Source organism: Somniosus microcephalus, unplaced genomic scaffold (assembly GCF_052327205.1).
Source record: "Somniosus microcephalus isolate GS21.2 unplaced genomic scaffold, FLI_Smic_1.0 unresolved_chr3, whole genome shotgun sequence".
NCBI classification, from domain to species: domain Eukaryota; kingdom Metazoa; phylum Chordata; class Chondrichthyes; order Squaliformes; family Somniosidae; genus Somniosus; species Somniosus microcephalus.
In genome coordinates, this window is record NW_028225181.1 from 71,312,613 (window position 1) to 71,339,951 (window position 27,339).

The window sequence follows — 27,339 nt, forward strand, 5'->3', positions numbered from 1 at the left end:
AACGCTGGAAATTAATATTTTAAAAATTAATTCAGTGAGAAAAAGTATTTTTACTCACAAGTGTTTGCTCCAGAGGGTTTTTGTTTCTGCTTCATCAATTTAAAAACGAACTGCTTTTTTAAAAGCTTATGCAAAACAAAATTAGTTTGAGCTGTAAAATGTGAAAGGAACATTAAAAATAAACTTTCCCAGGCTCACAGATCCTGACCAGGCCCCTTTACAAAATGGCTGCGGGCCAATCCGTCCAATGAGCCGGTTCCAGGTCCTGCCTCCTCCTTCACCGTGATTGGTTGGAGGACCAAAGCCCCTCAGTCGGTCCTCCAGCCTCAGCCTCCCCTCACTCATTGGTGGAGAGCTCAGTGTCAGTCAGTGCACGCTGGCAACGTCGTGACGTTGCAGGGTGGGCGGTTGGAGCAGGCGGGAAATTAAATTAATTTAAATTAAATCTCCTGTCAGCCTCCTCTGCCCCAATCAGCCGGCGCAAGTCCCGCCCCTCAGGCTCCCCGATTGGTTGGAGGACCCGCCGCCGGCTCGCTCCTCCAGCCCCGCCCCGCCCCGCTCGCCTCCTATTGGCCGGAAGCTCCCGTCAATCAGGCCCTGGGCCCGGGTCACGTGTCCCTGGAGCGCGCTCTGCTCGGGGCCCGGATCAGCAGACTCTCAGGTTTGGATTCCCCTTTATTCTCTACCCTCCTCTGATCTCAATCGGATCTGGGGGAAAACTCACTTTCCCTCACTGATTGCGGCTTTTCACCAACACCGACTTTACAAAGAAAGCCCCGCACCGCAGCCTGGAGCTCAGGGGCCCAGCGCGCAGGCGCGGGGGAGGATGATTGACAGGGGCACAGGGTGTGTGCTGAGCACACGCGGTGCGGGCCGGGCGCCTGTGGAGCAGGAGGGGGCGGGGCCATGGGGCGCATGCGCAGTGTCAACCACAACGCAGCACGGCAGCCAGACTGCTTTCTGGAGCGTGGGGGCTTGTGGGTATTGCAGCCACCATTACTGTTGATTCTTTCAACCAACCTGTGCAGCAACTGGGACCTGAAAATCAGCTTCTCCGTCTCCGCCACGTCTGTTCTGACGATGCCACCTTCCATACCAGTGCTTATGACATGTCTTCCTTTTTCCTCAACCGAGGATTCCCCTCCACTGTGGTTGACTCGGCCATTGACAGTGTCCGTTCTATTTCCCGCACTTCTGCTCTCACCCCTTCCCCTCCCTCCCAGAAACACGATAGGGTTCCCCTTGTCCTCACCTTTCACCCCACCAGCCACCACATTCAACGGATCATCCTCCGCCATTTCCGCCACCTCCAACGTGATCCCGCCACCAAACACATCTTCCCCTCACCTCCCCTTTCAGCATTCCGAAGGGACCGCTCCCTCCGCGACATACTGGTCAACTCCTCAATCACCCCCAACAGCCCTTCTTCATCTGGCACCTTCCCATGCAAGCGCAGGAGATGCAACATATGCCCTTTTACCTCCTCCATTCCCACTGTCCAGTGCCCCAAACACCCCTTCCAGGTGAAACAGCGATTTACTTGTACTTCTTGCAATTTAATATACTGTATTCGCTGCTCACGATGCGGTCTCCTCTACATTGCGGAGACCAAACGCAGATTGGGCGACCGCTTTGCAGAACACCTCCGTTTAGTCTGTAAGGGTGACCCTGAGCTTCCGGTCGCCTGTCACATTAATTCACCGCTTCACTCCCGCTCTGATCTCTCTGTCCTCGGCCTATTACATTGTTCCAATGAAGCTCAACGTAAGCTCGAGGAACAGCACCTCATCTTTCGATTGGGCACTTTGCAGCCTGCCGGACTCAACATCGAGTTTAACAATTTCAGATAATTATCCCTGCCCCCATTTTTCATGCAGTATGATTTTTGCCATTTCCATTTGCAACATTTTATCTTTCCTGCCTCTTACAAAAGTACAGGATGTTCTTTCAATTCCTTCCTCCCCTCCTAACCCCCCCCCACCCGTCTCTGCACCTGCTTAATATCTGTTACATCTCCAGCTTTTTCCAGTTCTGATGAAGGGTCTCAGACCTGAAACGTTAACTCTGTTTCTCTCTCCACGGATGCTGCCTGGCCTGCTGAGTATTTCCAGCATTTTCTGTTGCCCTCCTGTTCCGTTCTGGGCCCCGCCCCTCAGGAAGGATATACTGGCCTTGGAGGGACGCAGCACAGATTCACCAGAATGATACCGGAGCTGAAAGGGTTAAGTTATGAGGACAGGTTGCACAGACTGGGCTGGTATTCCCTCGAGTGTAGGAGATTAAGGGGTGATCTAATGAGGTGTTTAAGATGACTAAAGGAGTTGATAGGGTCGAGAGAGAAACTATTTCCTCTGGTAGAGCTGTGGGGAGTCCAGAACAAGGGGGCACAACCTTCAAATTAGAGCTAAGCCCTTCAGGGGTGATGTCAAGAAGCACTTCTTCACACACAGGGTAGTGGAAATCTGGATCACACTCCCACAAAAAGCTGTTGAGGCTGGGGGTCAACTGAAAATATCAAATGGAGAATGATAAAATTTGTTGGTTATGGGTGGTGAGGCTTATGGAACCAAGGCGGGTAGATGGAGTGAGATACGGATTAGCCGTGATCTGATTGAATGGCGGAATAGGCTCGAGGGGCTGAATGGCCTCGTCCGGTTCCGAGGTTCCTTCCCCACCCTGTGCAGATTGTGAATCTCCATCACCTGTTGTAGAGGTGAGTAAAGGGGATTTAGTCCATCTGTGACCAGACCATAACCACAAGCCCGTCTGGGTATCACACCTATACGGTCCGTGAGGTTATTATTAGATTCACACCCAGACGTTGTGCCTTTACTTGTTGACCTATTCTATGTGATAACATGAACAGTCCACTGGCGCGCTCGAGGCCTTCCACAACCAGTGGGTACCGGGAGGGACTGGCGTGCATCATCACCACCGAAAATAGAATTTTAATTTCATTTGTTAAGTTCCCTTTAAACTTTTTTTTGTTATGTTACAGGTTTTATTGGTTGTGCCCCTTTAAAAAGGGGGCACATGGTTGACTTTTAATAGGCAATTGCCTGTGATAAGGGAAAAAATAACATGAACAGTCAAATCAAGGGAATCATCAGCACAACAGCTTGAAAGATTAAACAATAGTACAGGAATTTATAAAACATTCATCCATTCCATGTTCATGTCACCCAGCTGTCTGCAGGGCCCTGCGCTACAGAACAGTGTGAACTCGCTGGTGTCTCAGCAGATCCCCAGAGCTTTTAAAGCTCTTGCCACAGTCAGAACATGTAAACGCTCTCTCATCAGTGTGAACTCGCTGGTGTTGCTTCAGATGCCCAGAGCATTTAAAGCTCTTCCCACAGTCAGAACATTGAAATGCTCTCTCATCAGTGTGAACAAGCTGGTGTCTCAGCAGTTTGGATGGATCAGTGAATCCGTTTCCACACACGGAGCAGGTGAACGGTCTCTTCCCAGTGTGAACTCGCTGGTGTGTGGTCAGAACCCCAGGGCTTTTAAAGCTCTTCCCACAGTCAGAACATTTAAAGGGTCTCTCATCAGTGTGAACTCGCTGGTGTCTGGTCAGAGACCCGGAGCATTTAAAACTCTTCCCACAGTTGGAACATTTAAACGCTCTCTCATCAGTGTGAACTCGTTGGTGTCTGGTCAGATTCCCTGAGCTTTTAAAGCTCTCCCCACAGTCGGAACATTTAAACGGCCTCTCATCAGTGTGAGCAAGCTGGTGTTGCTTCAGGTCCCCGGGGTATTTAAAGCTCTTCCCACAGTCAGAACATTTAAACGGCCTCGCCCAAGTGTGAACTCGGTGCTGTGTCTGCAGGATGGATGACTGAGTGGAATGTTTCCCACACTCACAGCAGGAGAAAGGCCTCTCTCCAGTGTGAACTTGCTCACATTGCAGCAGGTTGGATGACACAGTGAAACCCTTCCCACACACAGAGCAGATGAACAGTCTCTCTCCAGTGTGGGACCGCTGGTGTGTCATCAGATTCATGGAGCTTTTAAACCTCTTCCCACAGTCAGAACATTGAAACAGTCTCTCATCAGTGTGGACAAGCTGGTGTCTCAGCAGGTGGGATGTGCGAGTGTATTCCTTCCCAAACACGGAGCAGGTGAACGGACTGTCCCCAGGGTGACTGTGCGGATGAACTTCTGACGTTGACGGGGAACTGAATCCATTCCCACCATGCCCACCTTTACCCGGTTTCTCCCCGGTGTGACGGTGCACGTGTCTCGCCAGGTCAGGCGATTGGCTGAATCAGAGTCTACACACGGAACATGTGTGTGGTTTGTCTGCACTGCGATCGCTGCTCTCTCCTTCCATGTGCAATGGCCGATGATACTCAGGTCCTGATGAATCGAGCGACTCTGTCAGACCCTGACGTGATGTTTGGTCTGAGCTTCCTGTCTGTAAATGCTCCACTTCTAAAACCCTGCAAAAGGAGTGCAGAAAGGGGTAAGAGGGAGAATGTTGCCTCATGTCTCCCTTTTCCAGCCCAGGGGCAGTGAAGCTGATTTTCAGGCCCCAGCTGCTGCACAAGTTGGTTAGCCTACCATCAGTAGTAGGGAAAATGCTAAAGAGTATTATAAAGAATGTGATAACAGGACACTTAGAAAATATCAACGGGATCAGACAAAGTCAGCACGGATTTATGAAAGGGAAATCGTGTTTGACAAACCTACTGGAGCCTTTTGAGGATGTAACTGGTAGACTAGATAATGGAGAACCGGTGGATGTGGTGTATTTGGATTTTCAAAAGGCCTTTGATAAAGTCCCACGTAAAAAGAGGTTAGTGTGCAAAATTAAGGCAATGGGATTGCGGGTACTATACTGGCATGGATTGAAAATTGGTTGACAGACAGGAAACAGAGAGTAGGAATAAATGGGTCTTTTTCAGGGTGGCAGGCGGTGACTAGTGGGGTACCGCAGGGATCAGTGCTTGGGCCCCAGCTATTCACAATATATATCAATGATTTGGATGAGGGAACCAAATGTAATATTTCCAAGTTCGCTGATGACACGAAACTAGGTGGGTTTGTGAGTTGTGAGGAGGATGCAAAGAGGCTTCCAGGCGATTTAGACAAGTTGAGTGAGTGGGCAAATACATAGCAGATGCAGTAGAACGTGGATAAATGTGAAGTTATCCACTTCAGTAGGAAAAACAGAAAGGCAGAGTATTATTTAAATGGTGATAGATTGGGAAATGTTGATGTACAGAGGGACCTGGGTGTCCTTGTACACCAGTCACTGAAAGCAAACATGCAGGTACAGCAAGCAGTTAGGAAGGCAAATGGTATGTTGGCCTTCATTGCAAGAGGATTTGAGTACAGGAGCAAGGATGTCTTACTACAGTTATACAGGGCCGACTCCTGCTCCTATCTTCTATGTTTCTATGTATTCAATCTTTCCTTGCAGCTGAAATTCTCTAGTCCTGGCAACATCCTCCTAAATCTCCCGTCTCGAGCAGTCACACCTTTCCTGCAATGGGGACGACCAGAACTGAACGCGGTGGCCTAACTGGTGTTTTTGTGCAGTTCAAGCAGTCCCTGCTCTTACATGATATAGAGAGGCACTGCCCCTTTAAATACCTGGGGACACATGGAAACATAGAAGATAGGAGCAGGAGTAGGCCATTCGGCCCCTCGAGCCTGCTCCGCCATTCAACGAGATCATGGCTGATCATCCAAACTCAGCACCCTGTCCCTGCCTTCTCCCCATATCCCTTGATCCCTTTAGCCTTAAGAAATATATCCAACTCCTTCTTGAATATATTTAATGAATTGGCCTCTACTGCCTTCTGTGGTAGAGAATTCCACAGTTTCACCACTCTCTGGGTGAAGAAATTCCTCCTCATCTCTGTCCTAAATGGCTTACCCCTTATCCTTAGACTATGACCCCTGGTTCTGGACTCCCCGACCATCGGGAACATCCTTCCTGCATGTAGTCTGTGTAGTCCTGTTAGAATTTTATAAGTTTCAATGAGATCCCCTCTCATTCTTCTAAACTCCAGCAAGTACAAGCCCAATCGACCCAATCTCTCCTCATACGTCATTCCTGCCATCCCAGGTATCAGCCTGGTGAATCTTCGCTGCACTCCTTCCATGGCAAGAACATCCTTCCTCAGATAAGGCGACCAAAACTGCACACAATACTCAAGGTGACGTCTCACCAAGGCCCTGTACAACTGCAGCAAGACATCCTTGTTCCTGTACTCAAACCCTCTCACTACGAAAGCCAACATACCATTTGCCTTCTTAACCGCCTGCTGCACCTGCATGCTTACCTTCAGCGATTGGTGCACAAGGACACCCTGGTCTCGTTGCACTTCCCCTTCTCCCAATCTATTGCCATTCAGATAATAATCTGCCTTCCTGTTTTTGACCCCAAAGTGGATAACCTCGCATTTATCCACGTTATATTGCATCTGCCATGCTTCTGCCCAATCACCCAACCTGTCCAAATCATACTGGAGTTTCTCGGCATCCTCCTCACAGCACACACGCCCACCCAGCTTTGTGTCATCTGCAAACTTGGAGATATTACATCTAGTTTCCTCGTCCAGATCATTAATATATATTGTGAATAGCTGGGGTCCAAGGACCGATCCCTGTGGTACCCCACTCATCACTGCCTGCCACTCGGAAAAAGAGCCGTTTATTCCAACTCTTTGCTTTCTGTCTGCCAACCAGTTCTCTATCCAAGTCAATACCTTTCCCCCAATCCCATGTGCCTTAATTTTACATGCTAATCTCTTATGTGGGACCTTATCGAAAGCCTTCTGAAAGTCCAAATACACCACATCCACTGGTTCTCCCTTATCTATTTCACCAGTTACATCCTCAAAAAATTCCAGTAGATTAGTCAAGCACGATTTACCTTTTGTAAATCCATGTTGACTTTGTCCGATCCGGTCACTGTTTTCCAAGTGCTCTGCTATTACATCTTATATAATGGACTCTAGCATTTTCCCCACGACCGATGTCAGGTTTACCGGTCTGTAATTCCCCGTTTTCTCTCTACCACCTTTTTTGAACAGTGGGGTAACATTAGCTACCCTCCAATCCATGGGTACTGTTCCAGAGTCTATCGAATTTTGGAAGATGACCAGCCATGCCTCTACTATTTCTAGGGCCACTTCCTTAAGTACCCTCAGATGTAGGTTATCTTCTGTGTTTTTATGTATTCAATCTTTCCTTGTAGCTGAAATTCTCTAGTCCTGGCAACATCCTCGTAAATCTCCCGTCTCGAGCAGTCACATCTTTCCTGCAATGGGGACGACCAGAACTGCACGCGGTGGCCTAACTGGTGTTTTTGTAAAGTTCAAGCAGTACCTCCCTGCTCTTACATGATGCAGAAAGAGAGAGGCACTGCCCCTTTAAATATCTGGGGGGGCACCCATTCCCCTTTAAATGGCCAAGCAATTTTTTTTTGTTGAAAAGGGGCCGCAGTCCCCTTTGACTCACCCCCCACCCTCTACAAATACTCACAAGAGAGAGAGGAGGAAGAAGAAGAATGCTGGTCTTTGTCACTTTAAAAGTGGCTGCCCACCAAAATGTTCACAGCACCAGGGCTCTTTGTTCTGGATAAAAGTCGAAAAGAGAAAAGGTTCACTTATTTTTAAATCAATGCAATTGATGAACAGCCTTCCAATAAAGGAATAAACACTCACAAGATTGTTTTTTTTTCTCCTCCTCCTCCCCTTTCGCAGCTCCTGCAGACAATGAAAGCAGGAAGCGGCCTGCAGCTCACCGAGCTCCCGCCCCCTCCCTCCCGCGCCGCCATTGGCTGGAAGACCGTCGCCCGCCCGGTCCTCCCAGCGTTGTCCGCGCTCCTGATTGGCGGGCACCTCGCGTCAATCACACCACCCCTCCGCTTACGAGCTGACGCCAGCACGCAACGCCCAAGGGTCGGTTGGATCGGCGCACGCAGCCCACCGAGGTCCCGCCCCCCTCCCGCGCCGCCATTGGTTGGAGGACCGTCAGCCCGCCCGGTCCTCCCAGCGCTTTCCGCGCTCCTGATTGGTGGGCGCCTCACGTCAATCAATCCCCTCCGATTACGCGCTGACGCCAGCACGCAACGCCAAGGGGTCGGTTGGATCGGCGCCGCCACCGCAAGGTAAAAAAAAGACACCCCACACAACTGAGGAAAAACAAAAATAATAATAATCGCACTTTCGAGGGGAGGAGGGTTCGGGGAATTAATGAGTGTTTTCAATTTGTTTCGGAAAATTTTTTTTTTGAAAATCTTCCCAACGGTGCGAGGCGGGCTGCGCATGCGCTCCAGCCAGCCTTTGACTCCCCCACGTGGGCCGGACACGCCCACTTGGCTTCCCCTGCACCAATCACAGCGCGGGCAGGCGCTTCTCTCAATCGTCACCTGTCAATCACCCTCCCTTCCCCCTCGTGGTGTCGATTGACAGCGGTGTCAGCCAATGAGGTGCAGGAAGGGGCGGGGCCAGGGCCAGGACTGACAGCAAGCCTGAACTAACTCAATTAAATACCTGCATGCAGCCAAAAAAAAACTTTTATTTAGTCAGCCAAAAACAGCAAAGCAAATGAGGTTTGCTGAGTCAGCAAAGCAAGTAAAGTCTATTTAAGAAACATAGAAGATAGGAGCAGGAGTAGGCCATTCGGCCCCTCGAGCCGGCTCCGCCATTCAATGAGATCATGGCTGATCATCCAAACTCAGTACCCTGTCCCTGCCTTCTCCCCATATCACTTGATCACTTTAGCCTTAAGAAATATATCTAACTCCTTTTTGAATATATTTAATGAATTGGCCTCCACTGCCCTCTGTGGTAGAGAATTCCACAGGTTCACCACTCTCTGGGTGAAGAAATTCAGTCCCTTGAGCCTGCTCCGCCATTCAATGAGATCATGGCTGGTCTGCAGCCTCACTCCATACACCCGCCTTTGGCCCATATCCCTTAATACCTTTGGTTAACAAAAATCTATCAGTCTCCGATTTAAAATGAACGATTGATCTCGCATCAATTGCCGTTTGCGGAAGAGAGTTCGAAACCTCTACCACCCTTTGTGTGTAGAAGTGTTTCCTAATTTCACTCCTGAAAGGTCTGGCTCTAATTTTTAGACTATGCCCCCCAGTCCTAGAATCTCCAACCAGCAGAAATAGTTTCTCTCTATCGCCCCTCTCTGTTTCCCCTCAATATCTTGAAAACTTCCATCAGATCGCCCCTTAACCTTCTAAATTCTAGGGAATACAACCCTAGTTTGTGTAATCTCTCCTCATAACTTAACCCTTGGAGTCTTTGAAAGAGCTCTCCAATTATTCTCACTCCCCTCATATCCCTGCAAATTTTTCCCCTTAAAGTATCGATCCAATTCTCTTTTGAAAGTTACTATTGAATCTGCTTACACCGCCCTTTCAGGCAGCGCATTCCAGATCACAACAACTCGCTGCGTAAAAAACGTTCTCCTCATCTCCCCTCTGGTTCTTTTACCGATTATCTTAAATCTGTGTTCTCTGGTTATCGACCCTCCTGCCGCTGGAAACGGTTTCTCTTTATTTACTCTATCAAAACCCTTCATGATTTTGAACGCCTCTATTAAATCTCCCCTTAACCTTCTCTGCTCTAAGGATAACAATCCCAGCTTCCCCAGTCTTTCCACATAACTGAAGTCCCTCATTCCTGGAACTATTCTGGTAAATCTCCTCTGCACCCTCTCCAAGGCCTTGGCATCCTTCATAAAGTGCGGGGCCCAGAATTGAACACAATACTCCAGCTGGGGACGAACCCAGTGATTTATAAAGGTTTAAGAACATAAGAAATAGGAGCAGGAGTCGGCCATTCGAACCTGCTCCGCCATTCAGTGAGATCATGGTTGATCTGCCTCAATTCTATTCACCGGCCCTATCGCCATATCCCTTGATGCCCTTACTAGTCAGAAATCTATCGACTTCTGTTTTGAATATACCCAATTTCTTCTAATCTCAGCCCTGAATGGCCTACCCTTTATCCTGAGGCTGTGGCCCCTGGTTCTAGACTCCCCAGCCAAGGGAAACATTCTCCCAGCATCCACCCTATCAAGCCCTGTAATAATTTTGTATGTTTCAATGAGATCCCCTCTCATTCTTCTGAATTCAAGAGAATACAGGCCTAGTTTACTCAATCTCTTCTCATACGACAGTCCCGCCATCCCAGGAATCAATCTCGTGAACATTCGTTGCACTCCCTCTATGGCAAGTATATCCTTCCTTAGGTAAGGAGACCAAAATTGTACACAGTACTCCAGGTGTGGTCTCACCAAGGTCCTATATAATTGGACAAATGTAAGAAGTCACACAACACCAGGTTATAGTCCAACAGCTTTATTTGAAATCACAAGCTTTCGGAGCGCTGCTCCTTCTTCAGGTGAAGTGGAGAAATGCATAAAGACACAGCTTATATAGTCAGAGAATCATGTCAGATGTTTACAGGTAACCTTTCCAACTGCCATTTATCACACCTCGGCAGAGAGATAATCACAGCAGTCAAAGGTGTGAATGGTGTCCAAGCAGGTAGTCAGGGAAACATTACATCAAAGAACAATGAGGTGGGGTCACAAGGGGTCAAATATTGCAGATGCTGGGGTCTGTATGAAAAACAAAGAAACAGACAAAAAACATTTTTTTTGGCTGGAAATCACAGCAGGTCCGGTCGCATCCGTGGCGACACCACTTAAAGGGCAGGTGTCGGGCGGCAACTTTTTATTTTGGCCGACTGCCAGCACCCGCCCCCTTCCCCTTTCTTCTTCGGGGTGTCGGCCGCGATCGCTCAGCCCGGCGCTCCTCTTGATCTGACACCCCGCTCCCCGGTGCTCCAGCAGGGCCCCGGTGTATGCAGTGCAAGGCCCCTCCGCTTTAATCAGGGAGGGAGGTCTGCTATGACACGGTGCTATGTGCCGACCGGCATGGCGCTGTTACACAAAGCACTGTGAGGTTCACTGGTAGCCCCTCAAGAGGAAGGGGAGCGCTTCCAGTAGCACCCCGCCTCCTGCTTGGGGCGCTACCACTGAATTTAATGCACAGGGGCGCTAACTTTTTCAGGGGCTAATATTAGCCCCGGTGACATTAGTGACCCAAAGGGGGCGCCACCGAATTTCCCCCCAAGAGTCTAAATGGGCTGGAGGAGCAGAGGGATCCTGGGACACAGATACACAAATCACTAAAAGTAGCAACACAGGTTAATAAGGCCATTAAAAAAAAGCACTGGGGTACATTCATAAAGGAGCCTTCTGTTCCGTGCCTTGGAGCTCTGAACCATGGCAGAGCGCGGCTGGGACACGTTTCTCACACGCCTCGAGATTAACCCGCACGGCAACTTTGCTGTCAGTGAAGAGAGACAAGAAAGACCAAAGTGCTGTTTGCACCTCTCAGTGTGGCCCTGAAGGACTGTGTCCAGGCTGGAGTTCTGTTCCCACCGTACGATCCTCCCCCAAATTGTCCTTTCTTAGCTCCAGCCAGGTGATGCCAAACACTCAGGTGGGAAAGACAAAAATCTACAACAATGTGTTTAAAACAAAGTTGATTTATTTGACATCTATCCAGAATATTAAACTCCAGCCCAGTTCCCGGAGTTATTCACATCAGCAAAAACAATCCCCACCTGTCAGAATGAACATGGTTCAGTCCTGGATGTGATTAACAGCAGCAACAACAACAGAATCCAACCCCTGCAGTCACTTGTGAACTCGCTGGTGTGTCAGGAGGGTGGATGACTGAGTGAATCCCTTCCCACACACGGAGCAGGTGAACGGTCTCGCCCCAGTGTGAACTCGCTGGTGTGCCAGCAGGTGGAATGAACGAGTGAATCCCTTCCCACACTCAGGGCAGGTGAATGGCCTCTCCCCAGTGTGAACTCGCTGGTGTGTCAGCAGGTGGGATGACTGAGTGAATCCCTTCCCACACTCAGAGCAGGTGAACGGCCTCTCCCCAGTGTGAAATCGCTGGTGTGTCAGCAGGTGGGATGACTGAGTGAATCCCTTCCCACACTCAGAGCAGGTGAACGGCCTCTCCCCAGTGTGAACTCGCTTGTGTGTCAGCAGGATGGATGACTGAGTGAATCCCTTCCCACACTCAGAGCAGGTGAACGGCCTCTCCCCAGTGTGAACTCGCTGGTGTCTCAGCAGGGTGGATGACAGAGTGAATCCCTTCCCACACTCAGAGCAGGTGAACGGCCTCTCCCCGGTGTGAACGGTGCTTTTTGCTTCCATATTCAAAGACCGATGATATTCAGTTCCTGAAGAATTGAGTGACTGTCAGATCTTGACGTTATGTTTGGTTTGAGTTTCCCGTCTGCAAATCCTCCCCTTCGAATACCCTGTAAAATGAATTTAAAACAGGGAGCGTGAGAGAGAACCCACTAAAGAGGCAGGTTGTGAAATTGAGCTCAATGAATCTGGTCATTTGTGGGGCCGGCACTAGAAAAAAGTGACCATGAAAGCTGCCGGATTGTCATGAAATCCCACTGGTTCACTAATGTCCCTCGGTGAAGGGAATCTGCCACCTGGTCTGGGCCTCTGACCTCTATGGGAGGAGAGGGAGAGAGAGAGAGAGAGGTGGGAGTGGGAGGGGGCGAAGGAGATGGACTTTATACATCTGCAACTCAACCAGAACTTTGACAGAACCTCCAAAACCCTCAACCTACAGCACCTAGAAGGACAAAGGCAGAAGGTGCATGGGAGCACCATCACCTCCAAGTTAGGAGTGGGCCTTTGGCGTAGCGGTAGCATCCCCGCCGCTGGACCAGAAGGTGTAGGGTTTCGAACCCCGCTCCAGACAGTCCCGGCAAGTGGAGTCGGAGCTCCGGCTCTAAATTCTGGGTTGACATCCAGTGGGATACTTGCGTCCGTGGGTGTGGGTGGCCCCCACCCCTCGTATGGGTTGTGGGAGCCCGTAAAACCCTCCCGCCATAGGACTAACCACCCTAATGGCTGGTATGAAGATGGTTATGGTCACGGAAGGAGCGCTAATGCGGCCAGAAATCCTTCCACCACTTCATACAGTTCCCCAAAGGGAACAGTGTGAAGACACGTACGACGACGACCTCCAAGTTCTCCAAGTCACACACCATCCAGACTTGGACATATATCGCCGTTGCTACATCATCACTGGGTGAAAATCCTGGAACTCCTTACACAACAGCATTGTGGGAGTACCTTCACCACACGGACTGCAGCGGTTCAAGAAGGCGGCCCACCATCACCTTCTCAATGGGAAGATGGGGATTGGCAACATATTCTGGTCTTGCGAGCGACGCCCACATCCCAAGAATGAATTAAAACAAATCTGCATATGTAAACTGGATTAAAAGACTCTACAGAAATACTTATTCCTAAAACAATATTCTTTTACATTGTAGGGACAGTGTTTGTGTAACAACCTAATCTCCCCCAGAATCCACCTCCCTTGACAGTCTCACATTGGAAATTGTTGGGTCCTCCTGGGCTTAGAAGTACTAGGGGATAAACGCAGCAGCTTCTCCTCCATCTCCAGTACAGCTCAAACATAGCAACAAAAAGACCTACACAGGGGGCCAGGGACTTACCTTCTTATGTTCCGTCAGCCTGCAATGAAACTCTTCCCGACAGCTGCTGACTAATGGCGGCCGCAGCACCCACAATTCCCCGCGCCCCAGAAACCGCTCTATCCAACGCGCTGATTTCCCCGCTGAGTGTGCGCATGCTCCCCGAGGCCGCGGGCCATTCTGGGAGCCTGGCTCCTGTCCTTTGTCCCGAGTCGGACTTGGTGGAACCAGCTGAAGAAACCGGGAAGCGGCAGCTCGGATGGGGGAGGCACTGCACCCTGGGTTTCCTGGTGCCGGGGCCCTGGCCGCACATCCGCTGGGCCAAGCCGCTCTGATTCTGATTGAGTTTTTGATGAGGTAACAGAGGGTTGATGAGGGCAATGCGGTTATCGTGGTGTACATGGATTTCCAAAAGGCGTTCGAGAAAGAGCCACATACTAGGCTTACCAGCAAAGTTGATGCCCATGGAATAATAGGGACAGTGGCAGCATGGATACAAAATTGGCAAAGTGACAGGAAACAGAGAGTAGTGGTGAACGGTTGTTTTTTAGACTGGAGGAAGGTACACAGTGGTGTTCCCCAGGGGTCGGTACTAGGATCATTGCTTTACTTGATATATATTAAAGACTTGGACTTGGGTGTACAGGGCACAGTTTCAAAATATGCAGATGACACAAAACTTGGAAGTATAGTGAACAGTGAGGAGGATAGTGATAGACTTCAAGAGGACATAGACATGCTGGTGGAATGGGCGGACACATGGGAGATGAAATTTAACGCAGAAAAGTGCAAACTGATATATTTTGGTAGGAAGAATGAGGAGAGGCAATATAAACTAAAGGGTATAAGTATAAAATGTGTGCATGAGCAGAGAGACCTGGGGGTATGTGTGCACAAATCATAAGAACATAAGAAATAGGAGCAGGAGTAGGCCAATCGGCCCCTCGAGCCTGCTCCGCCATTCAATAAGATCATGGCTGATCTGATCCTAACCGCCAATCCACTATCACAGAACCATCTCCTGAATCTAACAGAATTAGACACACGAAATAGGAGCAGGATCAGGCTACACGGCCCCTGGGCCTGCTCCGCTACCCACAGGGCCATGACCGATCCGAACCTAGACTCATGTCCAAATTCCTGCCCGCTCCCCGTAACCCTTAATTCCCTTTACTTCTAGGAAACTGTCTATTTCTGTTTTAAATTTATGTAATAATGTAGCTTCTCCAGCTTTTTGGGGCAGCATATTCCATGGACCTACCACCCTCTGAGTGAAGTAGTTCCTCCTCATCTCAGTTTTGAAAGAGCAGCCCCTTATTCTAAGACTATGCCCCCTAGTTCTAGTTTCACCCATCATCGGGAACATCTTCCCCGCATCCACCCGATCCAACCCCTTCACAATCTTATATGTTTCAATAAGATCGCCTCTCATTCTTCTGAACTCCAATGAGTCCCAATCTACTCAACCTCTCCTCATATGTCCATCCCCTCATCCCCGGGATTAACCGAGTGAACCTTCTTTGTACTGACTCGAGAGCAAGTATGTCCTTTCTTAAGTATGGACACCAAAACTGTACGCAGTATTCCAGGTGCGGTCTCACCAATACCTTGTACAACTGAAGCAATACCTCCCTATTTTTATATTCTATCCCCCTAGCAATGAAAGCCAACATTCCATTGGCCTTCTTAATCACTTGCTGCACCTACATACTAACCTTTTGATTTTCGTGCACCAGGACCCCCAGATCCCTTTGTACTTCAGTACTTTCCAGTTTCTTGCCATTAAGATAGTAACTTGCTCTACGATTTTTCCTGCCAAAGTGCATAACCTCACACTTTCCAGTATTGTATTCCATCTGCCAAATCTCTGCCCACTTACTTAGCCTGTCGATGTCCCCTTGCAGGTTTTTTATGTCCTCCTCACTCACTACTTTCCCTCCCATCTTAGTATCATCTGCAAACTTTGATATGTTACACTCGGTCCCCTCCTCCAAATCGTTAATATAGATTGTAAAGAGTTGGGGACCCAGCACTGACCCCTGCGGAACACCACTAGTTACTGATTGCCAGTCTGAGAATGAACCATTTATCCCAACTCTCTGCCTTCTGTTAGATAGCCAATCCTCTATCCATGCCAGAATATTACCCCCAATCCCGTGATTTTTTATCTTAAGCAATAATCTTTTGTGTGGCACCTTGTCAAACGCCTTTTGGAAGTCTAAATACACTACGTCCACTGGTTCCCCTTTATCCACCCTATACGTTACTTCCTCAAAGAACTCCAGCAAATTTGTCAAACATGACTTCCCCTTCATAAAACCATGCTGACTTTGTCCTATTAAATTATGATTATCCAAATGTCCTGTTACTGTCTCGTTAATAATGGACTCCAAAATTTTACCTACCACAGATGTTAGGCTAACCGGTCTATAGTTTCCAGCCTTCTGTCTACTGCCCTTTTTAAATAAGGGTGTTACATTAGCAGTTTTCCAGTCTGCCGGGACCTTTGCCGAGTCCAGGGAGTTTTGGAAAATTATTACCAATGCATCCACAATCCCTACCGCCACTTCCCTCAAGACCCTAGGATGTAAGCCATCAGGTCCAGGTGATTTATCTGCCTTGAGTCCCATTATTTTACCGAGTACCACTTCCTTAGTGATTTTCATCGTGTTTAGCTCCTCCCCCCCTTTAGCCCCCTGTTTGTCCAGTGTTGGGATATTCTTAGTGTCTTCTACTGTAAAGACTGATGTAAAATATTCATTGTGTTTTTGCCATCTCCATATTTCCCACCATTAATTTCCCGGTGTCATCCTCTAAGGGACCAACATTTACTTTAGCCACCCTTTTTCTTTTTATATAACTATAAAAACTCTTACTATCTGTTTTTATATTTTTTGCTAATTTACTTTCATAATCTATCTTCCCTTTCTTAAATCAATCTTTTTGTTATTTTTTGCTGTCTTTTAAAGTTTTCCCAATCCTCTATCCTCCCACTAGATTTGGCTACCTTATATGCCCTTGTTTTTAGTCGAATACTATCCTTAATTTCTTTACTTAGCCACGGATGGCTGTCTTTTCTTTTACACCCTTTTCTTCTCAGTGGAATATATATTTTTTGGAAGTTGTAAAATAACTCCTTAAATGTACACCACTGATCATGTATCGTCTTACCCTTTAATCTATTTTCCCAATCCACTCTACTCAATTCCGCTCTCATACCTTCATAGTCTCCTTTATTCAAGCTTAGCATGCTTGTTTGAGATCCAACCTTCTCACCCTCTAATTGAATATGGAATTCAACCATGTTATGGTCACTCATTCCAAGGGGATCCTTTACTAGGACATTTTTAATTAATCCCATCTCGTTACACAGGACCAGATCTAAGGTTGCTTGCCCCCTGGTCGGTTCAGTTACATACTGCTCAAGAAAACCATCCCTAATACACTCAATGAACTCATCCTCAAGGCAGCCCTGCCCAATTTGATTTGTCCAATTAATATGACAGTTAAAATCCCCCATAATTATAGATGTTCCCTTATTACAAGCCTCAACTATTTCCTGATTGATACTCCGTCCAACAGAGTTGCCACTGTTCGGAGGCCTATAGACTACACCCACTAGTGATTTTTTCCCCTTATTATTCCTTACCTCCACCCAAACTGTTTCATTATCCTGATCTTTTGACCCAATATCATTTCTCTGTATTACAGTGATTCCTTCCTTTATTAACATAGCCACCCCACCTCCCCTTCCTTCCTGCCTGTCCTTCCTGATCGTTAAATAACCTGGTATGTTTAATTCCCAGGCATTGTCACCCTGCAGCCATGTTTCTGTAATGGCCACAAGATCATACCCATTAGTAGTTATTTGTGCCATTAACTCGTCTATTTTGTTACGAATGCTACGTGCATTCAGATAGAGAACATTCAAAGATGTTTTGTGACACTTAGTTCCTGCTTTTGCCCTTTTTATTACTTTACCTTTTACTCCATACCTTCTGCCCCTTCCTGACATGCTCTGGTTTTTAATTTCCCCACTGCTACCTAAGTCTATGACCTTCTCTGTTGTCATTTTTATTATTTGCTCTCTAGGAACCTCCCCCCCCACTAGTTAGTTTAAAGCCCTCTCTACAGCCCTAGTTATATGATCCGCCAGGACTCTAGTCCCAGCACTGGCCAAGTGAAGCCCATCCCAACGGAACAGCTCCCTCCTGCCCCAGTACTGGTGCCAGTGTCCCAGGAAGCAAAACCCATTTCTCCCACACCAGTCTTTGAGCCACGCATTTAACTCTCTAATTTTATTTGTCCCAGCCAAATTCGCTCGTGGCTCAGGTAATAACCCTTGTGGTTCTGCTTTTTAATTTGGCCCCTAGCTGCTCAAACTCCCTCAGCAGAACCTCCTTCCTTGTCCTATCTATGTCGTTCGTACCAACATGGACCACGACAACTGGATCCTCCCCCTCCCACTCCAAGTTTCTCTCCAGTCCAGAGGAGATGTCCTTAACCCTGGCACCGGGCAGGCAACACAGCCTTCGGGACTCTCGCTCTCGGCTGCAAAGAACTCTATCTATCCCCCTAACGATACTATCCCCTACCACTACAACATTTCTTTTAACTCCCCCCACTTGAATGGCCCCCTGCTCCACGGTGCTGTGGCCAGGTTGCTCATCCTCCCTGCAGTCCCTGCTCCTGTCCCCACAGGGAGTAAGAGCCTCGAACCTGTTGGACAAGTGCAAGGGCTGCGGCTCCTCCAACACTACCTCCTGGATCCCCGTACCTGCCTCACTTCTAGTCACACCATCCTGACCCTGGCCACGGACTACATCTGAATTAATTAATCTAATTGGTGTGACTACCTCGTGATACACAGAGTCCAGGTAACTCTCCCCCTCCCTGATGTGTCTCAGTGTTTGAAGCTCGGACTCCAGCTCTTCAACACGGAGCCGGAGTTCCTCGAGCAGCCAACACTTACTGCAAATGTGATCACTGTGAGCATCAATGGTGTTCACCAGCTCCCACATATTGCAGCAGCAACAGATCGCCTGATCTCCCATTCCATGTAATTAATTAAATTTATTAATATTATTCTTAAATATCCTCTGCCCCGATTCTAGATGGTGAATATCACACCTTAGAAACTATAAATCACGGAGATTTAAGCTTAAAAGGGAGAAATACTCACCAACCAATCACTTACCCGCTTTCTGGTGACGTCACACTTGAAGGTGGCAGGGCAGGTTGAGAAAGCAGTTAAAAAAGCATATGGGATCCTGGGCTTAATAAATAGAGGCACAGAGTCCAAAAGCAAGGAGGTTATTGTTGTGTCCGTGTATAATAAGACACAGACTGCAGGAGAACGGTACAACAGGTGTTTACTCAACGTGGCTCACACTGGAACTGATCTGTACAGATTACTACTCAGTACTACATACAGGTGTGGTCACTGCCGGTACTGCAGTATACATGAGCTGTAAAAGATAGTTCCCCCCTTAAAGGTATGTACATTACAGTTATGATGGACCAGGGGGGCAGCGAGGAGGAGCCCGGTATAAAAACCGGTGCGACCAGTGAGGCCCGACCAGTTCGGACCAGGGAGCAGCGAGGAGGAGCCCGGTATAAAAACTGGCGCGACCAGCGAGGCCCGACCAGTTCGGACTAGGGAGCAGCGAGGAGGAGCCCGGTATAAAAACCTGCGCAACCAGCAAGGCCCGACCAGTTCGGACCAGGGAGCAGCGAGGAGGAGCCCGGTATAAAAACCGGCGCGACCAGCGAGGCCCGACCAGTTCGGACCAGGGAGCAGTGAGGAGGAGCCCGGTATAAAAACCGGCGCGACCAGCGAGGCCCGACCAGTTCGGACCAGGGAGCAGCGAGGAGGAGCCCGGTATAAAAACCGGCGCGACCAGCGAGGCCCGACCAATTCGGACCAGGGAGCAGTGAGGAGGAGCCCGGTATAAAAACCGGCGCGACCAGCGAGGCCCGACCAGTTCGGACCAGGGAGCAGCGAGGCTTGCCAACTCAGCAGCGGGGAGAGAGGTAAAAAGTAATCAGAGTGTGACGTCACCAGGGAGCAGGTAAGTGATTGGTTGGTGAGTATTTCTCTTTTTTAAACTTTAACTCTGTGGTTTATAGTTGCTAAGGTCTTTCTGGTGTAGCGGGGACTGTTGGTAAACCATACAAGCGCCTTAGAGTTTATCTTTAATTGGTGGTAGTGAATTAATTTAAATTAATTAAAGGGTAAGTCATGTCAGGACAGCCCAGCCCCGTGTTATGCTCCTCTTGCTCTATGTGGGAATTCAGGGACACTGCTGGTGTCCCTGACGACCATTTGTGCCAGAAATGCATCCAGCTGCAGCTACTAGCAGACCGCATTGCGGCGCTGGCGCTGCGGATGGATGGGCTTTGGAGCATTCACGATGCTGAGAGGGTCGTGGATAACACATTTAGTGAGTTGGTCACACCGCAGGTAAGGGCTGCACAGGCAGAAGGGAAATGGGTGACCATCAGGCAGAGCAGTAGAGGCAGGCAGGTAGTGCAGAGGACCCCTGTGGCCATCCCCCTCTCAAACAGGTATAGCGATTTGGATACTGTTGAGGGGGATGATTTACCAGAGGAAGGCAGCAGCAGCCAACTTCCTGGCACCAGGGGTGCTTCTGCTGCTCAGGAAGGGAGGAAAAAGAGTGGGAGAGCAATAGTGGTAGGGGATTCTTTTGTAAGGGGAACAGATAGGTGTTTCTGTGGCCGTAGACATGACTCCAGGATGGTTTGTTCCCTCCCTGGTGCCAGGGTCAAGGATGTCACTGAACGGCTGCAAGGCATTCTGAAGGGGGAGGGTGAACAGTCAAAGGTCGTGGTTCACATTGGGACCAATGACATGGGTAGGAAGAGGGATGAGGTCCTGCAGCAAGAATTTAGGGAGCTAGGCAGCAGATTAAAGAGCAGGACCTCAAAGGTTGTAATCTCTGGATTGCTCCCGGTGCCACGTGCTAGTGAGTATAGGAATAGGAGGATAGAGCAGATGAATGCGTGGCTAAAGAGTTGGTGCAGGAGGGAGGGCTTTAGTTTCCTGGAATACTGGGCCTGCTTCTGGGGAAGGTGGGACTTGTGCAACCGGTCCGACTTGTACCTGAACCAGAACGGGACAAATATCCTTGCGGGGAGGTTTGCTAGCACGGTTCGGGGGGGTTTAAACTAAAATGGCAGGGGATTGGGAACCTGAGCAGGGAGACAGAGGAAAGGGAAACAGGGATCAAAGCAAAGATAGGAAGGAGAAAAACAAAAGTGGCAGTCAGAGAAATCAACGGTTTAAATCAAACATGGCTACAGTAAATAATAATTCTAATAGGTCTAAGAGCGTTAAAAAACCCAGCCTGAAGGCTTTGTGTCTTAATGCGAGGAGCATTTGTAATAAGGTGGACGAATTGGCTGCGCAAATAGAGGTAAACGAATATGATTTGGTTGGGATTACGGAAACGTGGCTCAAGGATGGCCAAGACTGGGAACTCAACATCCAGGGGTATTCAATATTCAGGAAAGATAGGCAAAAAGGAAAGGGAGGTGGGGTAGCATTACTGGTTAAAGAAGGGATTAATACAATTGTAATGAAGGATATTAGCTCTGATGATGTGGAATCTGTATGGGTAGAATTGAGAAATACTAAGGGGAAAAAACATTAGTGGGAGTGGTATATAAATCTCCCAACAGTAAGGCGGAGGTTGGGGATGGCATTAAAAGGGAAATTAAAGAAGCGTGCAATAAGGGCACAGCAGTCATCATGGGTGACTTTAATCTACATATAGATTGGGCCAACCAAATTAGTTACAATACTGTGGAGGAATTATTCCTGGAGTGTTTACGGGATGGTTTCCTGGACCAATATGTCGAGGAACCAACCAGAGATCAGGCCATCTTAGACTGGGTATTATATAACGAGAAAGGATTAATTAGCAATCTTGTTGTACGAGGCACCTTGGGTCTGAGCGATCATAATATGATCGAATTCTTCATTAAGATGGAGAATGAAGTAGTTGACTCAGAGACTAGGGTTCTCAATTTAAATAAAGGAAACTACGATGGTCTGAGGAGCGAGTTGGGTAGGATTGATTGGGGAATGGCACAATGGTTGACGGTGGATAGGCAATGGCAAACATTCAAAGACCGAATGGATGAGCTACAGAATTTGTTCATCCCAGTTTGGCATAAAAATAAAACAAAAAAGGTGACTCAACCATGGCTAACGAGGGAAATTAGGGATAGCATAAGATCCAAGGAGACGACATATAAATTGGCCAGAAAAAGCAATATTCCTGAGGATTGGGAGCAGTTTAGGATTCGACAAAGGAGGACAAAGAGATTAATTAAGAAGGGGAAAATAGAATATGAGAGTAAGCTTGCAGGGAACATAAAAACTGACTGTAAAAGCTTTTATAGATATGTGAAGAGAAAAAGATTTGTGAAGTCAAGCGTAGGTTCCTTGCAGTCAGAATCAGGGGAATTTATCATGGTAAACAAAGAAATGGCAGACCAACTAAAGTCATACTTTGGTTCTGTCTTCACAAAGGAGGACACAAATAACCTCCCAGAGATGCCGGGGAACATAGGGTCTGAAGAAAGTGTGGAACTGAAAGAAATCAGTATTTGTAGGGAAATGGTGTTAGGAAGATTGATGGGACTGAAGGCCGATAAATCCCCAGGGCCTGATAATCTACATCCCAGGTTACTTAAGGAAGTGGCCCAAGAAATAGTATATGCATTGCTGGTCATCTTCCAGAACTCGATAGACTCTGGAACCGTACCCATGGATTGGAGGGTAGCTAAGGTTACCCCACTATTCAAAAAAGGTGGTAGAGAAAAAGCGGGGAATTATAGACCGGTAAGCCTGACATCGGTAGTGGGGAAAATGCTAGAGTCTATTATAAAAGATGTAATAGTTGAGCACTTGGAAAGCAGTGACAGGATCGGACAAAGTCAACATGGATTTACAAAAGGTAAATCATGCTTGACTAATCTACTGGAATTTTTTGAGGATGTAACTGGTAAAATAGATAAGGGAGAACCAGTGGATGTGGTGTATTTGGATTTTCAGAAGGCTTTCGATAAGGTCCCACATAAGAGATTAGCGTGCAAAATTAAGGCACATGGGATTGGGGGCAAGGTATTGACTTGGATAGAGAACTGGTTGGCAGACAGAAAGCAAAGAGTTGGAATAAACGGGTCGTTTTCCGAGTGGCAGGCAGTGACTAGTGGGGTACTGCAAGGATCGGTCCTAGGACCCCAGCTGTTCACAATATATATTAATGATCTGGACGAGGGAATTGGATGTAATATCTCCAAATTTGCAGACGACACAAAGCTGGGTGGGAGGGTATGCTGTGAGGAGGATGTCATGAAACTCCAGTATGATTTGGGTGATTGGGCAGAAACATGGCAAATGCACTATAATGTGGATAAAGGTGAGGTTATCCACTTTGGTGGCAAAAACAGGAAGGCAGATTATTATTTGAATGGCAATAGATTGGGAGAAGGGGAAGTGCAAAGAGACCTGGGTGTTCTTGTGCACCAGTTGCTGAAGGTAAGCATGCAGGTGCAGCAGGCGGTTAAGAAGGCAAATGGTATGTTGGCCTTCGTAGCAAGAGGGTTCGAGTCCAAGAACAAGGATGTCTTGCTACAGTTGTACAGGGCCTTGGTGAGACCACACCTTGAGCATTGTGTGCAGTTTTGGTCGCCTTATCGGAGGAAGGACGTTCTTGCCATGGAAGGAGTGCAGCGAAGATTCACCAGGCTGATACCTGCGATGGCAGGAATGACGTATGAGGAGAGATTGTGTCGATTGGGCTTATACTCACTGGAGTTTAGAAGATTGAGAGGGGATCTCATCGAAACCTATAAAATTCTGTCAGGCCTGGACAGACTAGATGCAGGAAGGATGTTTCTGATTGTCGGGGAGTCCAGAACCAGGGGTCATAGTCTAAGGATAAGGGGTAAGCCATTTAGGACTGAAATGAGGAGGAATTTCTTCACCCAGAGAGTGGTGAACCTGTGGAATTCTCTGCCACAGAGGGCGGTGGAGGCCAGTTCATTAAATATATTCAAGAAAGAGTTGGATATATTTCTTAAGGCTAAAGGGATTAAGGGATATGGGGAGAAGGCAGGGACAAGGTACTGAATTTGGATGATCAGCCATGATCTCATTGAATGGCGGAGCAGGCTCGAGGGGCCGAATGGCCTACTCCTGCTCCTATCTTCTATGTTTCTATGTTTCTACGTTTCTCTATCCAAGTCAATACCTTGCCCCCAATCCCATGTGTCTTAATCTCTTATGCGGGGCCTTCTGAAAGTCCAAATACACCACATCCACTGGTTCTCCCTTATCTATTTTACCAGTTACATTCTCAAAAAATTCCAGTAGATTAGTCAAGCACGATTTACCTTTTGTAAATCCATGTTGACTTTGTCCGATCCTGTCACTGTTTTCCAAGTGCTCTGTTATTACAACTTTTATAATGGACTCTAGCATTTCCCCCACTACTGACGTCAGGCTTACCGGTCTGCAATTCCCCGTTTTCTCTCTACCACCTTTTTTGAATAGTGGGGTAACATTAGCTACCCGCCAATCCATGGGTACTGTTCCAGAGTCTATCGAATTTTGGAAGATGACCGGCCATGCTATTTCTACTACTTCTAGGGCCACTTCCTTAAGTACCCTAGGATGTAGCACTCTGCAGCCTTCCGGACTCAATATCGAGTTCAACAATTTCAGATCATAACCTCGGCCCCCATTTCATTTTTTCTTGTAATTTTTCCACTCCTTTCCCCCCCCCCGCCTTTCCTTTTGTTTCTCTCTCACACCTGGCAGCTATCTCTTGCCCTGCCAGTACACTTTACACCTAATCTCAGCCTATTACCATCTCGTCTAGCTTCTAATACCTTTTATTGTCTCTTTCTTACTTCTATGTTTCTTTTATTCTTTTGTCGGATCGCAGCCCTGCCTCCGATCTATCTTTTCTTTCCAGTTTTGAAGAAGGGTTCGACCCGAAACGTCAACTCAAATTTCTGTCCACGGATGTTGCCTGACCTGCTGAGTTATTCCAGCATTTTCTGCTGTTATTTCGGATTTCCAACATCCGCAGTATTTTGCTATTGGACTAGGATGTAGATTATCTTCTATGTTTTTATATATACAATCTTTCCTTGTAGCTGAAATTCTCTAGTCCTGGCAACATAATCTCCTGTCTCAAGCAGTCACATCTTTCCTGCAATGGGGCGAGCAGAACTGTACGCAGCACTCTAGCCGGTGGCCTAACTGGTGTTTTGTACAGTTCAAGCAGAACCTCCCTGCTCTTACATAGAAACATAGAAGATAGGAGCAGGAGTAGGACATTTGGCCCTTCGAGCCTGCTCCGCCATTCAATGAGATCATAGCTGATCATCCAAATTCAGTACCCTGTCCCTGCCTTCTCCCCATATCCCTTGATCCCTTTAGCCTTAAGAAATATATCCAACTCTTTTTTGAATATATTTAATTAACTGGTCTCCACCGCCCTCTGTGGCAGAGAATTCCACAGGTTCACCACTCTCTGGGTGAAGAAATTCCTCCTCATTTCAGTCCTAAATGGCTTACCCCTTATCCTTAGACTATGACCCCTGGTTCTGGACTCCCCGGCCATCATAAACATCCTTCCTGCATCTAGTCTGTCCAGGCCTGACAGAATTTTATAAGTTTCGATGAGATCCCCTCTCAATCTTCTAAACTCCAGTGAGTATAAGCCCAATCGACACAATCTCTCCTCATACGTCATTCCTGCCATCCCAGGTATCAGCCTGGTGAATATTCGTTGCACTCCTTCCATGGCAAGAACGTCCTTCCTCAGGTAAGGCGACCAAAACTGCACACAGTACTCAAGGTGCAGTCTCACCAAGGCGCTGTACAACTGTAGCAAGACATCCTTGTTCCTGTACTCGAACCCTCTTGCTACGAAGGCCAACATACCATTTGCCGCCTTAACCGCCTGCTGGCACCTGCATGCTTACCTTCAGCGACTGGTGCACAATAACACCCAGGTCTCTTTGCACTTCCCCTTCTCCCAGTCTATTGCCATTCAACTAATAATCTGCCTTCCTGTTTTTGCCACCAAAGTGGATAACCTCACATTTATCCACATTATAGTGCATTTGCCATGTTTCTGCCCAATCACCCAATCTGTCCAAATCGTACTGGAGTTTCACGACATCCTCCTCACAGCTTACCCTCCCACCCAGCTTTGTGTCGTCTGCAAATTTGGAGATATTACATCCAATTCCCTCGTCCAGATCATTAATATATATTGTTAACAGCTGGTGTCCAAGGACCGATCCTTGCGGTACCCCACTAGTCACTGCCTGCCACTCGGAAAACGACCCGTTTATTCCAACTCTTTGCTTTCTGTCCGCCAACCAGTTCTCTATCCAAGTCAATACCTTGCCCCCAATCCCATGTGCCTTAATTTTGCACGCTAATCTCTTATGTGGGACCTTATCGAAAGCCTGCTGAAAGTCCAAATACACCACATGCACTGGTTCTCCCTTATCTATTTTACCAGTTACATCCTCAAAAACATCCAGTAGATTAGTCAAGCATGATTTACCTTTTGTAAATCCATGTTGACTTTGTCCGATCCTGTCACTGCTTACCAAGTGCTCTGCTATTACGTCTTTTATAATAGATTCTAGCATTTTCCCCACCACCGATGTCAGGCTTACCGGTCTATAATTCCCCGCTTTTTCTCGACCACCTTTTTTGAATAGTGGGGTAACATTAGCTACCCTCCAATCCATGGGTACTGTTCCAGAATCTATCGAGTTCTGGAAGATGACCAGCAATGCATATACTATTTCTAGGGCCACTTCCTTAATACCCTGGGATGTAGATTATCAGGCCCTGGGGATTTATCGGCCTTTAGTCCCATCAATTTTCCTAACACCATTTCCCTACAAATACTGATTTCTTTCAGTTCCACCCTTTCATCAGGCCCTATGTTCCCCGGCATCTCTGGGCGGTTATTTGTGTCCTCCTTTGTGAAGACAGAACCAAAGTATGAATTATTTGATACAGAAAGAGGCACTGCCCCTTTAAATACCTGGGGGGCACCCATTCCCCTTTAAATGGCCAAGCAATTTTTTTTGTTGAAAAGGGGCCGCAGTCCCCTTTGACCCACCCCCCACCCTCTCACCCACCACAAATACTCACAAGAGAGGAGGAAGAATGCTGGTCTATGTCCCTTTAAATGTGGCTGCCCACCCAAATGTTCACAGCACCAGGGCTCTTTGTTCTGGATAAAAGTGAAAAAGAGAAAAGGTTCACTTATTTTTAAATGAATGCAATTGATGAATAGCCTTGCAATAAAGGTAATGGAAAGGAATAAACACTCACAAGCTGGGTTTTCCCACCCGCCTCCTCCCCTTCCCTTTAACAGCTCCTGCAGACAATGAAAGCAGGAAATAACAACAGAAAATGCTGGAAAAACTCAGCAGGCCAGGCAACATCCAGGGAGAGAAATTAGAGTGACGTTTCGGGTCAAACCCTTTTTCAAACTGGAAAGGAAATAAAATAAATAGGAAATGAAAGCAGGAAAACAGCCTGCAGCCCACCGAGGTCCCGCCTCCCTCCCTCCCGCGCCGCCATTGGTTGGAGGACTGCCAGCCCGTCCGGTCCTCCCAGCGTTTTCCGCGCTCCTGATTGGCGGACGCTTCGCGTCAATCAAACACCCCCGCCCCCCTCCGATTACGAGATGACGCATGCACGCAACGCCCAAGGGTCAGTTGGATCGGC

The 27,339-nt window shown here is 47.8% G+C and overlaps 1 protein-coding gene and 1 long non-coding RNA gene across 2 annotated transcripts; both read right to left on the reverse strand.

Moving 5' to 3' along the window:
* Positions 1–2,916: 2,916 nt before the first annotated feature.
* On the reverse strand, positions 2,917–26,839 carry LOC147091948 (uncharacterized). Its single transcript, XM_085976949.1, has 4 exons — positions 26,758–26,839; positions 11,726–12,329; positions 3,960–4,088; positions 2,917–3,794 (listed from the first exon to the last, which is right to left on the reverse strand). Exons 2-4 carry the CDS (start codon positions 12,220–12,222, stop codon positions 3,206–3,208), a joined length of 1,215 nt encoding a protein of 404 aa, XP_085833075.1. The 5' UTR covers positions 12,223–12,329; positions 26,758–26,839; the 3' UTR covers positions 2,917–3,205.
* On the reverse strand, positions 4,205–7,765 carry LOC147091949 (uncharacterized). Its single transcript, XR_015075250.1, has 3 exons — positions 7,680–7,765; positions 7,498–7,589; positions 4,205–4,442 (listed from the first exon to the last, which is right to left on the reverse strand). It is a non-coding gene; the product is annotated as an uncharacterized LOC147091949 (long non-coding RNA).
* Positions 26,840–27,339: the final 500 nt, after the last annotated feature.

Excerpts from the sequence above, each read along its gene's own strand:
- LOC147091948 (XM_085976949.1), bottom strand. The coding sequence starts at position 12,222 with ATGGAAGCAAAAAGCACCGTTCACACCGGGGAGAGGCCGTTCACCTGC. Across the intron at positions 4,089-11,725 it reads GGGAAGGGATTCACTCAGTC|ATCCCACCTGCTGAGACACC; the intron begins ATCCACCCTCCT and ends ATACACTCGCAC. Across the intron at positions 3,795-3,959 it reads TCCCACACTGGAGAGAGACT|GCCGTTTAAATGTTCTGACT; the intron begins GTTCATCTGCTC and ends CACTTGGGCGAG.